The 18,706-nt window shown below is 35.3% G+C and overlaps 1 protein-coding gene across 9 annotated transcripts in view; it reads right to left on the bottom strand.

Annotated features, from left to right (window-relative positions):
- The window catches only part of LOC150092408 (FK506-binding protein 15-like), a 398,069-nt gene that overhangs the window by 108,878 nt on the left and 270,485 nt on the right, over positions 1-18,706 (bottom strand). For all 9 annotated transcript variants that reach the window (XM_090415127.1, XM_090415130.1, XM_090415126.1 and 6 more), the window contains 2 exons: positions 17,325-17,384; positions 5,570-5,722 (listed from right to left, as the gene is read on the bottom strand). In XM_090415127.1, the coding sequence (XP_090271253.1) occupies positions 5,570-5,722; positions 17,325-17,384 (213 nt within the window). The remainder of the gene's footprint in view (positions 1-5,569; positions 5,723-17,324; positions 17,385-18,706) is intronic.

Here is an 18,706-nt window from a genome sequence, read left to right as displayed (position 1 = left end):
TCACTTCTGGGGTCTGGCTCCCACTGATGAGACCTCCATAAAGGTTGAAACCAGTCTGGGTAGTGGCCCTTCACATCATGCAGAGCATTATACATGTCAGTAAGGATATGTGCATTGCATTATGGGATACTAAGACAACTGATGTGATGTCATTAGCCTCCCGGTCAAGCAGCCCGGTCATGAAGTGACTTCACGCAAAAAACTTTGTTTCTTTACACTTGGATGAAGGATAAAATCAAGAATATAATTTCTTGGCATCTTTAATTTATGGGACTATTCAGTAGGACATTGTTTCAGGTGATAAAAATCATTTCACACCATAAGAACATTCATCAATATCAATTCCATCCCAAAGACTGTAAGAAGGAAGGCAGAGATGTTATCTGCTTGGTCAAAAAAAAAAAAAAAGTTGATATGTTTTCAATGAATTACAAATTTTCAAAAGTATCATTTAAGAAATGAGGATGCATATAGCAAAGCAAGTAATATACCAACTTCCATAATGAACAGATTCATGCATAATTACACACACTGAGCCCATGCTTTAGGAGTTATCAAATTCATTTCTCTAATGTGCCTAACACCACCACTGACCAGGAGTGATTCCATTATATTTCTTTATAAGTATTTTATCATGTCTTCATTCATATCTGATATTATTGCACATGCTATTTTCATTTTAAAACTGAAAGTGAAATTCAACAGGTTACTATTGAATTTCACTTTCAACAACTATCTTGATTAAAGTGTCTCAAAGTTTTCTTTAAACTGATCCAACTGTACTTTCATTATGCTGCCATTTGAGGTGCAGCAGACGAGAAGAAAAAGAATTTCTATTCTAGTTATAAACTTCAAAACTCAGAAAGGACATGCCAATTAGTGAAGCTATCTGAAGGTTGAATGTGTGAGTCCGAAGAATGTGATATGTTTTTTCTTTTTAACAAAATATCCGCACACTTTCATTTACATCTATTTTCATATCAAAAAGTAAAGCAACATTTTTTAATATTAAATATTTTATTATCAACATATATATATATTCCTTTCTTAAGAAGGATATATGTTGAATTACAGGACAGGAAATTTTGAAACCTTAGGAGAGAGCTTCAGAAGTTATTATGATGCCATGTATTGCAAGGATACAATGTCCACAATGTATGAGAAATGATGAAGATGTGCCTGGTGACAGAATTATCTGAATACATTTCCAGGGTTAGAAAAGCAAACAGGTTGAGAATTAAATGGATGAGTAATCTCATTAACCACCCAACTGGCCATGGTATATATTTATGGCAACCAAAACATGTATGTAAAGTGTAAATTAAAATTGCAATATGATTGACATTCCACTGAAATAACATAGATATGAATTGTAAGATAGTTGATACATTTCATACACAGACATAAGAGTGAAAGATAACAGTATAGTGGGAAAGATTGTCAGTGTGTTGCAGAGGTATGACAATGATGATTGTCATACCTCTGATTGTCAGCCAGAATCACAAATGGCATGTTAGCGGAGCTGTGTGAGGAGAAGGGAATACAGTTTGTGGATGTATGGCATATATTTGAGAGAAAAATGGAATTATACAGATGTGATGAACTGCATTTGAATGGCTTTGGAGTAAGTGCACTGGAAAAGCTGTTGCTAGATGGAAGTGCAGTGTTGGATGCCATCAAAAGATCAGAAGTAAGAGACGAAGTGAAAGGTGAAAGATCAGGAGAGCAGTACTGAAGAGACAGCATTAGTGTGAGAAAAGAGAGAGCAGGAATGAAAGAGGAACAGGGAAATGGGGGAAGCCTGGGTGGACAGGGAGACATGACATAGGAAGAGTGGATGTTGCAAGTAGTAGTGAATATATGTATGGAGATGATCAGCATAGAAATGGAATAGATCAGGATGTGGGTAAGGAAGTTGAGACTGAGCATATATATGTGGTAAGTGGTGACTGGGTATGGGCAGGTGTGGAAGGGAAATCACAACCAGCAAGTGGCTTGGGTGAGACTAGGTATAGACCTAAAAGTAAACTGACATGTTTATTTACAAATGCCAGAAGTATCAGAAATAAGGGAAATGAAACAGTTTCGCTAATCAAGTTTATTCGCCCCCAAAATCACTGGAATAAGTGAAACGTGGTTGACTGAAGATAAAATCCTAATGGGAATAGAAATGACAAGGGAGGGGGAGAGCTGCTGATGATAGCAGGGGAATTATGTCCACACAAGGTATACATGAAAGAGAGAAACAGTGGCAATGGTTATGAGTCAGTGTGGTGTGAGGTGGAAGTTAACAGGAAGACAAATTTAGCTGGATGTTGCTATAGGCCAGGAAATGTGGAGGTGGTGATGAAGAAATGTATAAACAACTTGGGTTAGTGAACAAAGGAAGAGTAATTATTAAGGACAATTTTAATAATGGCAGTATAGACTAGAATGATGAGACAGCATTTGGGAATAGGAAAAATGAATTTCTTGAGTTCTTGAGAGACAATTATCCCATGTAGCATGTAAAGGAAGGCATGTGAGGATTGAGAGTTTTAAATCTGATCATTTCATCAGAGGATGTAATTGTGAGTAGGGTTTTGCACTTTCCTCCAGTTGGTGGAATATAGTTATTCATATGCAGACATATGTGAGGAAAGGATACAGGTGGAATTATAAGGCTGGTGATTATGACAAGCTTAGGAGACAGATTGAAATAGCATGGAATGAGGGATTGAGCGGTAAATACTGTTTGGGAACTGACAAAGAAATACATAACAGCATCAATGTGTTAATGTATTCCAAAAGTCAAAAGTCTGAATAAGGTAGGTGTAAAATGGATGAATGAGGGGTATAAGCATGAAATCTGGAAGAAGAAGGCACTTTAGACGCAGTACAAGATGAATAATGGTAATAATCAGTTACAAGAGCATACAGAACAAGGTAGGAGAGTAACTCAGTAAGGTCACTGATATTCGACTGAAATAACATAGATATGAATTGTAAGATAGTTGATACATTTCATCCACAGACATAAAAGTGAAAGATAACAGCATAGTGGAAAGGCTGTCAGTGTGTTGCAGAGGCATGACAATGATGACGTGAGATGGAGAGCCAGAATCACAAATGGCATGTTAGCGGAGCTGTGTGAGAAGGGAATACAGTTTGTGGATGTATGGCATGTATTTGAGAGAAGAATTCCATTCTTCTCTCAAATGTGCAGTATGAGCAGATATTAGCAAATCAGGTGAAGAAAAACAACAGATAGTAAGTTTTCTATCTATGTGGGAAGTAGAAGAAAGAATGATTATAGTAAGACGATGTTAATGGATGAAAATGAATGACAACTGCTGCAGAAGACACTGTTGAAGTTCAGCGATCAATTTATTAGGGCGTTTCATCTTCATCAGGGTAAAACTAAGTGTAGAGGAGATAGGAGAGGATATTAGGACATAGGAATTGTTCCCCTGCATAAAGGTGGTGACAAGGTTGTGGCTACAAATTATATATTGTGTGCAATAATTGTCATATGGATTACTGTGCACAGATCGGGTTACTATGTTTTCATGATGATGAGGATATGTTAGAAAGGATCCAGAGAAGATTCACAAAGGTGGTCAGTGGTCTTTGGAATGTGGAGTACGAGAACATATTGAGAGAATGTCAACTGCAAAGTCTTGTGAATAGGAAGAAGAGGGATGGTTATGATTGAGACATATCAGCTAGTCAGGGATTGTTATCAGGTTGACATGGAAGATATCTTTCAAAAAATGGAGAGGGAGGGAGGGGGAAGGTAGAACAAGAGGAGTGAGGAGAAGGTTCTTTACATGGAGAGTGGGTGGTGAGTGGAATGTAATGCCTGAGTCTGTTGTGAACGTAGACAATGAATCAGTTTAAGACATGGTTAGATGAGCTTAGTGTGTAATAGTGTGTACATCCCATGATGAATCTCTGAATCCACGGAGGGCAGATATTAATAATAATAATAATTCAGGTAGTTAAACAAGAGCTTCAGAAATATCTATGATTAACTACATGAGTACTATAAAGTACAAGCTAAAAGAGTGACAAATATGGTAAGACAAACAAAATCTTATTATAAGAAGCAATTAGTTAAGTAAGATAAGGGTAATAAAGTAGAGATCTATGAAAAAAAAATCTCAGACTAGAGATAAAAAAAATTTCAACTTTGTTCTCAGCCTTTGCAAAAGTTGCAAGAAAACAGTAAACACCATATCTGACTTTGAAAAACAACATTCAGAAACTTGTTTGTCCTAAGCTCCCTTACATAACCATTGGGTATCCCTTCATGCTTCTACTTCTCTCACCTATCTAGTGACAGATCATCCTAACATGATAGTTAATAACATCACTCTTCTCATGTACAGATGACCTAGACAAAGGTCATCTATACATGAAACCAACGGTTGTTGGTTTCAACTACACATAGATGACCAATAACTTCTTAGGTCTTGATGGTATTTCTGCACCCTAAATTATGCTCAAAATTTGAGCTCTGGAGCTAACCCATCCTATATTATATCTTACAGCATGGAAGCAAGCCTATTTTAAAATAATATTTTTTAAAAAAAGGGAAGGGGATAAAAGATTATCACTCTCACAAAAGTAGTGGAGAAAGTCACCTAATAGTCATGTCTTCACCACTAGGAGTTCCATAAATCAATCACCTTTTATTGCTTTAAGATAAACCTACTCATGAAAGGCTGTAAATCTCATCAGTACACAGATGGGTGAAATTAAGCTGGAACTTGAGATATAGCCTAAACATGGTACTTTTTCAAGTTCCTTCAGGCTTGAACTAGTGTTATCTAAAGACTCTAACAAATATCCATAACACAGTAAATTTTGAATCCACAGCTTGTAGGATGAAAAGCAGAGAAGCTATCAATCAGACAATCTATTACTAGCCTGGATTCCATCATTCTCAGTGGATTAGGGGAAATACTAGACTGAGCGTAGTAGGAATTACACTCTTAGTATATGGTTTGATTGGTAGCTTCTATGCTATTCATTCTATAAGCTGTGGAATCAAAACTACTGTGTTGTAAATAGAAAGAAAGCTGGCCACCAACTTACAAAGGATGTAAGGTAAACATTTAGGCATTAAACCCTCTCAGCTGGACATAGTATGGCTTTCTTGGTTATTGTTATTGCCAAGTTCTCTAGACAAGAAATTATATAATACTAGACAAGATTTTTTTTTTTTTTTCAATCCTTTACCCATGTATAAGCAAACAAAATTTGCACATGGAGTATTTTCAAAACTAAGCTGGCTGTTGGCTTTACATCAGTTGCCTCAATCCCATAATACCAGCACACACTTCATTTGCTTATGATTGGGTAAAGTATTAAAACAATATAATTTCTTGTCTTACTATGCCAACAGAATGTTGAATATTCATGAGTAAATAATGCTTTCTGGAAGGAGATACAAGACATCTCTCTCTCCTTTTCTCCAAGAAAGATTTTTATAGATGCATAGAGTATTTTAATAATATTACATCAAGCTATTAAACACAACATTTACATTAAAACAAACTAGCCATACAAAAATCATTTTATATACTTTTGTTTGCAATTCCAGAAGCATTTTCTGAATATTATCCTTTTCTTCTTGCACAGCTATCAGTTCAGTCTGCAGTTTACTAGTTGCAGCAGTGACCATGTTTTCACTCTTTATCTGCCACTGTTCTTCAAGTCCTTTTTTGATTTCTGTTAGCTGAAAGACAAAGGCTATCAGATTCATACCAAGTGCAGGGTAATTTTGTTTTTAATTAAATTGAGAAGTTTTGATATCTAAGTACAGATGCATTTTACATTTTTCAAATCAATTTTAATGAAAACATTTACACATAGACAAAATTAGTAGCTATGCAAAAACTTTAAAAATACAATGCTCTTTTGTTCTGCTTAGATAGAGGTTATGTTCTGCCAAAAGCAAGAATTGAGAAGGAGGAGAGAATAAAAGATGATTCTAATTAAAAATTACAAAAATATAAATAATTTAATAACTATTAAGTGCAAATTATATGAGTACCATTCAATTAACATTATCAGGAATAGGTACATACTACAAATGCAATCATTATACTAGTAGCTGAAGCTGTAATGGTGTAATTAGTTGTTAAACAAATATTTCAGGCTGCATTGCAGTGGAGCGCTCAGGATTTAACCTTTGGGGGGGGTGAGTTGAGTAGATGCTTTGCGAATACACACTACGTATCGCATATGACCTATGACTGAACATCTGCAGTGATCACTAATTCATAAGTAGTATAGAAATAGAAGACATGACACAACATAAATAAAAAAATGAATTTTAATTAGGAAAACATTTTTGGAAAATTTTCTAGTGTTTTTTCCTTTTCTTTGTCCATGCCCCCCTTCCCTCCCCCTCTGGGTGCGCCACTGCTGCACTGTGTTGTTTTGGAGATGATTTTAATTAGCAATCTTGAGCTTTGAATTTTTCAAAGGTACTGCCTGCCATATCTTTACTAATATCACTCCATCATCCGTGTTTGCACTATCAGGATGTTTCACTATCTCTTCTAAAGAATGAGTTTTTCAAAACATAAGAGTAAAAATGAAATATTTTCACTCCGCATAAAACTATTCCATTCCACAATTAATCTTAAGATTAATTGTGGAGTGGAATATAATGGTGAGTATATACTTTTCCATGATTTGTTATGGCAATAATTCTACAGTTTCTGCAGTCCTTTTTGCTTACTTTTTGGTGAATGAATATTAGAACTGACCTCGTCCATTCTTTTCATGCTTTCCATTCATTCCACACAAGTTGCCCACCTGTCTCTTTGGTACTGATTCCAAGATTACTTCCAAGTTGTTATAGAATAACTGTTTCTTCTTCAGTCTTTTCTAAATTGGACAAAAATATCTATACCACTGTGATGTTAAATGATCTTGATATAAATCTTGCATTATCATTATACTTGACAATATTACCATTATACTTGACAAAAATGCTATTATTGTTAACATCTATAATTTACTTTACCATTAGCAAACACAAGTGTACACCACAAGCAATGAGATAAAATCTCCAGCTTCATTGAACCTACACCTGAAACCCATAGCAAATGCAAGCTTACTGTGATCATGTTACAGAAATCATACATGTTGGAATGAGAGCTTCCATACTCCACTCAATTCAAAATTTTTAAATTTTAAATTGACAAGGCAGTTCAAGAAATAAGATTGCATACTGCAAGTGGATTGAGACAAAATCTCCAGCTTCATTCAGCCTACACTGAAGCCCACAATAATTTGAATACAGAAACTCAACTCATGCATAAATAGCAATCATGCTTCTAGTCTCTTGCAAAGAAACCGGAAAGCATAATGTTACATGCAATGATGACTAACATTTTCTATACATCTGTGCTCTCACCTCTCTCTCACCCAGGTATTATTATTGCAAGAACATATGAAGACAAAGTTGACTTCCATGCTTCATTCTTCTCTTCCAACTCCTGCACATATCAAAAAGGCAAACCATCAATTACATCAATGAACAATGTATAAAAGGGATACAATACAGCCTGCAGGCTAGATGTAGCCTGTTCAAGGATTTAATGTGGTTCTCAACACACTCAATAAATATAAGAAAAAATAATTGTTTAATATTAAATGCTAGCTTGGTTGGCCAAATGGCTAGCATATCCGCTCTCCAAAACAACAGGTTGTGGGTTCAAATCTTGCTGTGGACATGGACATTTGTGATTGTCTTTAGGTTGGAGATGAATTTCATCGCTACGTATGAGACCGCCATCCCACTAATTAAAAGCCTAAAGTGGCTTGAAAAAGTTCCAAGTTTGGTTTCTAGAGCAGATCTTCAAGACTGTAAAAATAAATTTAAAATAATAACAAATATATATATACAAATATATAATAAATAAATATATATATATTGAAATATATTTATATTTATTTATTATATATTTGTGTTTCAATATGAAATTCAATTTTATCCTGTTCAACACTAAATAGTGATCGCTTCCAATTTCAAATCCTCTGTACACTCTGGTACAGAGGATTTGAATTTTTCTCCCTGGTGTCCTGCACCAGGGAGAAAACATCACTATCAACAATAACATAAGCAATGAGACTTTTCTTATTCCTTGCCTCTTCTCTCCATGTGAATTTGTGCACATTTGTATGTTGGAACATGGTGTTAGTAATAACCAGTCCATGTCCTGAGCAGAAATCCAACAGATATTTGCCATTATTATTAGCTTTGCTCTTTTCTCCAAATTTTCCCAAAATATTTTTGTATGCCTGACAATCATTTCCTATTCTGCTATTCAGATCACCAACAAGGACCAACTTTTCCTTTTTCAATGTGTCAGTTGCTTTCTCTAAAGCATAAAAATTCCTCCACTTCTACCTTAGTAGAACCTTCTTTGGGAGCATAGGCACAAATAAGTCTTATTGTCCAGTTCTCCATTCTCATATTTGCCTACATCACTCTACTCGAGACTGCCTGCCATTCAAGAAGATTAGCCTCGTATTTTGTGTTGAATACTATTGCTACTCCTTCTTTTCCTTGATTGTCATTGCCTGAATATAACATTTTGTATTTATTGCTCAGAAAGATCTCACCAGTTTTTGTCTTTTTTGTTTCAGTCACCCCTATTATGTCGATCTGGTACTTATCTAATTCCTCTGCTAGCTCCATTTCTTTGCCATTCAGGCTTCTTATGTTGATAGTACTGATCTTTAACTCTGGTGATGTTGACTTGGGGTGTGTTTTCAGATTTGTTCCAGTAACCGAAAACAATGGGGGCCTTGTTTAACAGGCGATGCCCCAGCCGGCATGAAATTTTGCCATGTTGTACCATCATTTTTTATTTTGGTTTAACCAATAAGAATACAATTTGGTCGGCTAAATCCCAAATTGTCAGCCCATCCTCGTTCATTCAGTATCCAGGTAGATACCCAACAGGGTGCTCCACGAGAAGGTGAGGATTGGACATTAGGTCAGAAGCCCTGGTCGGTTCTCCACATTCTTTAAAGGGTATGTGGAGGTCTCCTCTCAGTTTTATTGCTTTGACCATTAAGCACCCTACATATATATATATATATATATATATATATATATATATATAATTGATAAAAAATGGAAAAAAAAATCCTTAGTCCATCCACAGTAAAAGTGTGCTATAGGTTTACTAATAACTTTTTGGTGGGTGGGTGGGTGGGAACCACATTTAAAAAATGAATTAAAAATCCATACATTCATATATTGTTATTGTTGATGTAAATAAATATTTTTTTTTTTTATTAAGGAAGAAAGTTTATTTACATTCCTTGTACCTTAACAGAAAACTATAGCACATATGCTAAACAAATATTAAAATCTGATTGATCAGTTTCTCAACTTCACGCAAGCAACAACTGCATGAAAACAATCCAGTATTTTATGATTAGTATATATGGGTACTCTTGTCACCATGTTGTCGCCACATCTTATGGTCAAGTCACAGTGAATATTACATGTGTTTTTGTATGTGTTATTCCATGTCTATGTAACTTTGTGATAATATTTTTGTTCAATTTGTAAAGCAATTACTTTTAAATATTATAGATAATTTATCCCTAAATATGGATAAAAATAAAAGAAAAACTGATTTCAACACTAATGAAAAGCAAACATTGAGCGTCTTCTTATCTCGATTTTTATAATCTTCTTGATCCTAAGAAATACAAATGTTTAAGAAGAGAATCATCAAAAATTGCATCATTCTATTGGAGCACATATGTACTGGAATAAACGTCTCATGAAATTAAACAAGTCATTACTATGTACAAATCTCAAAGATGCAAATTTGAAAAATTGTTGGTTAAAATTTCTAATCAAAATGCAATACAAAATCACATATGCTCTTCTCTACAAAATGATTCTATAAGCATTTAAATTCAAAACAAACATCTAGGTTAGGTTTGGCTGTGCTGCCTGAAATTATGATCAATACAACTAAGACTATGAAGCCAGTGTATGTCTTTTAATTGAATGTATTATTCTGGCTGATTTGCCTCTTTTGCAGGATGAAAACCACGAGTTTTCAGCAGGGAATCTTTTCACATCCTTATGAGACTGGTAAATTCATCTTCAATTTAAAAGCCTTTATAAAGGTGCTTTGGGTTATAAGATGAGTTATGAAACCAGGTGTTTCCAACAAAAGTTGGAATTATTGTTACCAACTAAGCAAAAGAGGCTCAGGAACCATTTGGGCAGCATGACTTATAAAAATAAATACCTTGACAAATAATGATTAGTAGTTGACAATAAAGTCAATTTAATATATTTTGTTATTCTTTTATAATGAATACATGAAAGGAAAATTAAATAAGATATTTATTATCATCATCATCTGCCTACCATGGAGTCAGAGACTCATCATGGGAGGTACACACTATTGCACATAATGCTCATCCAACCGTGCCTTAAACTGATTCAACGTGTCTACGTTCATAACACACTCAGGCAATGTATTCCACTCATCAACCACTCTCTATGCAAAGAACCTGCTCCTCACTCCTCTGTCACACCCTCCTTATACAGTTTCCAGCGATGGCCTCTTGTTCTACCCCCCCCCCACTGTATGAAAAATCTCTTCCATGTCAACCTGATAACAACCTCTGACTAGCTTATGTCTCAATCATATCCCCCCCCCACTTCTTACTCCTCTTCACAAGGCTTTGCAACTTAACATTCTCTCAATATGTCCTTGTACTCCACATTCCAAAGACCACTTACCAACTTTGTGAATCTTCTCTGGACCCTCTCCAACATATCCTCATCACCATGAAAACCTGGCTACCAAATCTGTGTCTACCAGATCTACAATAATCTATATGAGGCCTGATCAAGGCCTTATACAATGGCATCATAACCACTCTATTTCTGCATGTCAGGGTCCTCCACATCATTCCCATTATCCGATGTGATGTCTTCACAACTTGTGTGATGCGATTCCTGAATTTGAGGTCCTTGTCCACTACCACTCCCAGATCTCTTATTTTCTCTACCTCCTTTAAAGTTTCCCCACTGTGTATACTTTGCATTCCATCATTTCTTACTAAATTTCAAAACCTTACACTTTTCAACAGTGAAATGACAGTTCTACTTACCTGCCTATTCATGCAATATATTCAAGTCATCTTATAAGGACATAACATCTGCTTAACTCTGCATTGCTATCCCCAGTTTCATCATCTGCAAACAGCTGTATATCAACAGTTAAACCAATCCCAATATCATTAACATACAAACTGAACAACAGTGGTCCCAAAACTGACCCATGCGATACACCATTAGTGATCTTCCTTTTTTTGGGGTACTGCATCCTCATATACAATGTTCAGATACCTATCTGACAGTCAATCACTGATCCAAACTCAGAAGTCTGTTATCCAATCCCATCAGTTTCAATTTATTTAACAGTTTGTTGTGTGGCAGTCTATCGAAAGCTTTTGCAAAATCCAAGTGCACCACTGTATATACATCTCCATTGTCCAAGCTATTTGCCAAATAATACAAATAATAGCATTGTTAAATAATACATAAGTAAGTTAGTAAAACATGATCTCCCTTTAACAAACCCATGCTGATAACCACAGAGAATACTGCTGTTATCAACCCATTTGTGTATCCTACTTCTCAACCAATCTATCCAGTACCTTCACCACAATTCCAGATATGCAGATTGGCATATGATTAGCCAATTCCATGGAATGTTCCAAGGAATTAGTCAATGTAACCACCAATTCCCTGGGACATTCCCTTATGATGTGTGGTGATAAGTCATCAAATCCTATCACTTTATTGACATCAAGGTTATTTAATTCCTCAAATACCTTCTGCTCACTCACAATCAAGTCATCCTCTCCTATGCCCTCTACACTTAGGTTCTTCATGATTCTGCCCTGATCAGGATGAAACACCCTTATAAACTGATCCCTGAATACTTCAACGATGTCTTCTGCAGACATTACCAGTCGACCATTTTCATCCATTAACATCATCTTCCCATAATTATTCTTCCTTCTACTTGCCACATATCTAAAAAATTCTCTGGGATTTTCCTTCACCTAATTTTCCAATTTCTGCTCATACTGTACTTTTGTTTTCCTTACTAACTGAGTCATGCTCCTGGCTTATACTTTATACTCTTCATGTAACAGATCATTATCGTTATTCATCTTGTACTGCCTCCAAAATACCTTCTTTTTCCAGATTTCATGCTTTAGCTCCTCATTCATCCATTTTGCAATTACTTTATTCAGACTTTTTGGCTTTCGGAATACATTGATGCTGTTATGTATTTCATTGTCAATTCCCAAGCAGAATTTATTTCCTCACTGTTCAATTCCTCATTCTATGCTATAGCTCCAAGTTGTCTTCTAAGCTTGTCATAATCACCAGCCTTATAATTCCATACATATCCTTTCCTCACATAAGTCTGCATATGGCTAGCCACAACCCAGGCGATCACTTCATGATCACTCTCACCAACTGGAGGAAAGTGTGAAACCCCACTCAAAATTATATCCTCTGATGAAATGATTAGACCTAAAACTCTTGATCCTCGTGTGCCCTTCTTGACATACTGCCTAAGACAGTTATCTCTCAAGAACTTGAGAAATTCATTTTCCTTATTCTCAAATGATATGTTTTAATTCCAATCTATACTACCATAATTAAAATCACCCATAATAATTACCCTTCCTCTGTTCACTAATTCAAGTTGTTTATAAATTTCTTGATCACCACCCTCCACATTTTTGGGCCTATAGCATCATCCAACTAAATATGTCTTCCTGTCAACTTCCACGTTATACCACACTGCCTTATAACCATTGCCACTATTTCCCCCTTTCATGTCTACCTTATGTGAACATAATTCCCCTACTGTTATCAGCAGCACTCCCCCCCCCTCCTTTCCTATCCTTTCTATCCTTGAGAAAAATGCTGCATTCTTCCATTTCTATCATCATCAAATTCCTGCCATGTACCCAAAAGGGTGTACAGGATATGATAGTACTACATGAAAAATTATATCATTACTAACTTCCTATCCACAATTTTCCTCCAAATCAGTCTGTTACTTGTCAAGACTCCAACATTATCAGATCTTATATTTCTATCGTCTAAGTCACATTGTACCGTATCAATCCACCTATATCTTGGTCTTCCTCTGGGTCGTTTTCCTGCCAACCTGGAGAGAACACTAGTTTTGCTAATCTTTCCTCGCCCATTCTGTTTAAGTGACCATACCACCTGAGATTAGCTCTGCTAACGTACTCCTGAATGCCAGCAATGTCAAATTCTTTCCTAATATCCTCGTTTTTAATATGATATTGCCATTGATGCCATCTGTTCACACCTATAATCTTTATCAGGACTCTCATATCTGCGGTCTCTAGTCTTTGGTCAAGTGTTTTACTTCTGATCCATAAGTTAAAACTGGTTTGAACACTGTCTCGTATACAGCTAATTTAGTGTTCCGACTAATTTCTCTTATTCCAGGAATTTATTCAATTGACTTCCTACCATACCAGCTTTGTTGATTCTTTTGTCTATTTCCATATTTAATTTACCATCTTCACTAAAAATCGTGCCTGAAAGTATCTGAAATGTTTTACTTGTTCCACAGGTTCCCTGTTCACAACACAGTTGACATTTTCAATGATTCTGCCTATTTTCATTGTCTTTGTCTTTTTATTGCTGACCTTCATACCATATCTATTACAACAGTTATTCAATTTAGTCAGGGACTCCTGCAGACTTGTAGCGGATTTATTTAGAAGTATAACATCATTCGCATAAAGCAAAGAGCTGACATTAACATCTCCAATTCTGATATCATGTTTAATACCACTTTCATTCATAATGTGATCCATATAGATAATGAATAACAGAGGGGATAACGTACATCCTTGTCTCACACCAGATTTAACATTAAACCATCTTCCTGTACTTCCTTCAATTCTAACTGCTGACTTACAACTCAAATAAAGACTAAGTATTGCTTGATATAATGCCCCATTGGCACCATATAACTGCAGCGTATTGAATAGCTTCTCTCTTGGCACCTTATCATATGCCTTTTCCAAATCGACAAAACTTAAATACAGATCTTTGTTATATTCCCATGCTTTCTCGACTATTTGTTGTAAAGTGAAGATATGATCCTGATAGCCTCTATTTGGCCTGAATCCAGCTTGTTCTTCACCAAGCTTTTCTTCCACAATTCTCAACTGTTTCTCAAATACACTTGCATAGATCATGACAGGAACACTCAGTAGGGAAATACCTCTATAATTCTCACATTCAGTTTTATTTCCCTTTTTATATATGGGTACTATGAGAGAGCTCTACTCCAATCATTGGGAATTTGTCCCTCTGTCCAGACCTTATGAACTATGCAGTGCAGCCACTGGAAGAATTTTATACCACCATACTTCAGCATTTCTAGTTAAATATCATCTACTCCAGCTGCCTTTCCACATTTCAAGCCTTTGATGGCTTTTTCTACTTCAAGTATGGATATGTATTCCTGACTGCATGCCTGGTCAGTGTTTTTTACCATTTGATATCCCTGCTTGTTTCATTTAGTAATTTTTCGAAGTAATTACTCAATACTTCAAGGATATCTCTTTCACCTGTTTTCATGTCACCTTTATCATCTCTAACTCCTTTTACAGCACTCTTTCCTCCATTTCTAAGCTTCTTCAACAACCTCCAGAATATTTTGCCACCTTCTTGATATTTATTTTCTATATTCTTGCCAAAGTCCTCCCATGACTTTTGTTTAGCTAGTTTTACACAGTGTTTAGCATTCTTGCATTTGTCTCTATATTCTCTAAGAGCACAAGCTGATTTATTTGACAGGAACTTTTGATATACTTTCTTCTTTTCCTTCACTGCCTATTTAACTTCCTGTGTCCACCAGGGAGTTCTGATTTTTTTATCCTTGCAGACAACCTCACCACATGCCTCTCTGGCAGAATCAATCAATGTTTTCTTCAGAGTTTGCCAGTGAATCTCCAAGGTTTGATTCCTGTTCTCAAACTCTTTCATTTTTTCTTCAATAATCTTTGTGTATTTTAGTCTACAGTTCACATCTGAGAGCTGCTCAACTTTTATTCACTTTAAAACTTTCTTACATGTTATTCTTTTCAATATGAAATTCAATTTTATCCTGCTCAACACTAAACAGTGATCATTTCCAATTTCAAATCCTCTGTACACTGTGGTGTCCTGCACCAGGGAGAAAACATCACTATCAACAATAACATAGGCAATGAGACGTTTCTTATTCCTAGCCTCTTTTCTCCATGTGAATTTGTGCACATTTGTATGTTGGAACATGATGTTAGTAATAACCAGTCCATGTTCTGTTGGATTTCTGCTCAGGAATATTGAGGAAAATATTTGTGTTCAGTTGTTTTTTCTAAAGCATCAAAAAATTCCTCCACTTTTACTTTAGTACAACCTTCTGTGGGACCATAGGCACAAATAAGTCACATTGTCAAGTTCCCCATTCTCATATTTGCCCACATCACTCTACTTGAGACTGCCTGCCATTCAAGAAGATTAGCCTCGTATTTTGTGTTGAATACTATGGCTACTCCTTCTTTTCCTTGATTGTCATTTCCTGAATATAACATTTTGTATTTATTGCTCAGAAAGCACTCACCAGTTTTTGTCTTTTTTGTTTCAGTTATGTCGATCTGGTACTTATCTAATTCCTCAGCTAGCTCCATTTCTTTGCCATTCAGGCTTCTTACGTTGATAGTACCGATCTTTAACTCTGGTGATGTTGAGTTGGGGTTGGTTTTCAGATTTGTTCCAGTAGCTGACTTATCGCTGTTTGCCCTGGTTCCCTGGTGAAAACAACGGGGGCCTTGTTAACCAGGTGATGCCCCAGCCGGCATGAAATTTTGTCATGTTGTACCATCATTTTTATTTTGGTTTAACCAATAAGAATACAATTTGGTCGGCTAAATCCCAAATTGCCAGCCCATCCTCGTTCGTTCAGTATCCAAGTAGATACCCAACAGGGTGCACCACGAGAAGGTGAGGATTGGACATTAGGTCAGAAGCCCTGGTCAGTTCTCCGCATTCCTTTAAAGACTATGTGGAGGTCTCCTCTCAGTTATACAGCTTTTACCCTTAAGCACCCCTTCCATTTCTATTCCCATTAAAATATCATCTTCATTCAACCATGTTGCACTTATTCCAATGATTTTGGAGCAAATAAACTCAATCAGTGAAATCATTTCATCTCTCTCATTTCTGATACTTCTACTATTTGTAAACAAACACCGTAATTCATTTTTGGTCAACAACCAGACCTCTCCAAGCCACTTGGTTGCAATTTCTCCACAACACCTGCCTAATCGCCATTATCACCATTTACCACATATATTTGCTCAGTCTCAACTTTTCAACCTAGATTGTAATATACTCCATCTTCATACACACACTCACTGCCACTTTCAACATCCACTCTCCCTATACCCTGTTTCCTTGTTGCCAATCAGTTTTATAATATTCATTTTTCTTTGTGTTTTAAATTTATCTTTATTTAGGATCCCATTTCCCTGTTCCTCTTACAGTCTCATTCTCTCTTCATCACTCTCTCACACTACTACTGTTTTCACTGCCAAGCACTTCTGTCTCTTCATTACCACTCTCCTGATTTTTCACTTCATTTCTTCCATGCATCACACACACACACACACACACTGTACTTCCACACACTGTGTTTCCATCGAGCAACAATTTCTCTGGTGCACTCACTCCAAAGCCATTCAGATGCAACCTATCACACCTATATAATTTCATTCTTCCTTCAAACACATGCCATACATCAACAAATTGTACTCTCTTCTCCTCACACAGCTCTGCTAGCATATCATTCATGATTTTGGCTCTCCATTGCAATTCATCATTGTCATTCCTTGGCGGCACACTGTTATCTTTCACTCTTCTCAATAACCTCCTGATATTCGCCCTCACATGCTCCTTATGTCTACTCAGATCATTTGTCCCAACAATTACCACTCATTTTCTTGCTCGTTTCTTCCTGATGTCCAACGGCTGAATTATCCTCCTCATTCTCCCTCCTGGATAGGAAGATATATAGGGAGATCTGCTTATTACTTCTAATGCCCTTAAATAGTTTTAAACATCAGTATTATTTATGTAATAACTAAAACTATCAACTGAAACCAATATGTGTTAAGTATCATCTTTATTATCTAATTATAAACTTACTGTGGTTTCATACCTGTTCATTTGTAGGGAGAACTCCTTTTAATATTTTTGCCTGAAGTGATTCAATCTCTTTCTGAAAGGGAAGGGGAAAAAAAGTAATAATGTAAACATTTTCTCTAAACAAGCAAAAGTAAATTATAAACAAAAAAAAAAAAAAAACTTCATTTGTTACTTTTCAGATTTCTGTCAACTAAATTTTCTATTTAATTTAATTACTGTATTATCTGCATGAAATTAAATTTATATTACATATAATAAAAGTCACTGAGCATTAAGTATAAATATACACATTATTCTTCTCCCTTCTATAATATACTACATACTACGTTTTCAGTAATAAAGAGGTCATGCATAATGTACACAATGAGATTTTATGCTCAGATTTAAATGAAAATTTTCTTTCTGAATTTGTTCCTTGAAGAAGAAAGGTACTAAATGACAATAGAACAGATTATATTATTCAGCTTTGTTAATGTTTGTAAATAAAGAAAACATTTTTCCTATTAACAGCATATGTATATTTTTGACTTCTTTGCTAGTCTACTCTAAAGAAAGTCAATAACAACACCTCTTACTCTTTATTTAGTCAGATTTAATTTGTTTTGAAATGTTTGTCTTTTCATTTGATAATTTAAAAAATGTTCTGGTTATATTACATGAGGTGATGTCTTCAAAGGCAAAATGACATGGAAAATATGACATCTTGAGTATAAGAGGCAATAAAGTGTGCTGAAAAAAATTTATTATTATTATTTTTTTGCATGACTTTCATATGTTATTACTAAACGATGATATGAAGCACTGGTTCTATGTCAAAGCTGGTCTCACGAAGATTAGGCACGTACTCACTACATAATATCCAGTAATAATAATGACAAAGGGTTGAGATAATATTTCTTCTTTCCATATTATTTTTTTTCTCAGTAATTTTGCTAATTTATAATGTGATTTTATACTTCTACACAATGATGACATTTAAAAGTTTATATACTTTGTTGACTGTAAAGACAAATCTGACATCACCTCAACATAAAATGTAAATAATTTTCACTGGGAATTCATTATTACTGAATGAGAATAGTTTGCTCCATGCTCTGAGAACTCAGTATTATTATGTGTTCACTTAGGACTAGATACTTTCACATTCACCTGATGCATCAGTACTTAAAAACACATACATACATATATAATTTTCCTACTCACACAACATCTGTATTTTACTCGATATATAATAGGATTATAATACCATATTGCTACTAATGTTGATATTGAAACCTATAATCACATGTTTTACCTTTTTTTTTGAATACTGACTATTTTGTAGACCAGGCCATTTTCTGCCAAAGCAATCTCAATTGTACATTATTTTGGAAATGATAATGAGAAAAGAACAAT

The sequence above is a fragment of the Typopeltis vanoorti genome, chromosome 26 (assembly GCF_054136105.1).
Source record: "Typopeltis vanoorti isolate ZY-2024b chromosome 26, IOZ_Tvanoo_1.0, whole genome shotgun sequence".
NCBI classification, from domain to species: Eukaryota; Metazoa; Arthropoda; class Arachnida; order Uropygi; family Thelyphonidae; genus Typopeltis; species Typopeltis vanoorti.
This window is presented reverse-complemented; position numbering and strand designations above follow the sequence as displayed.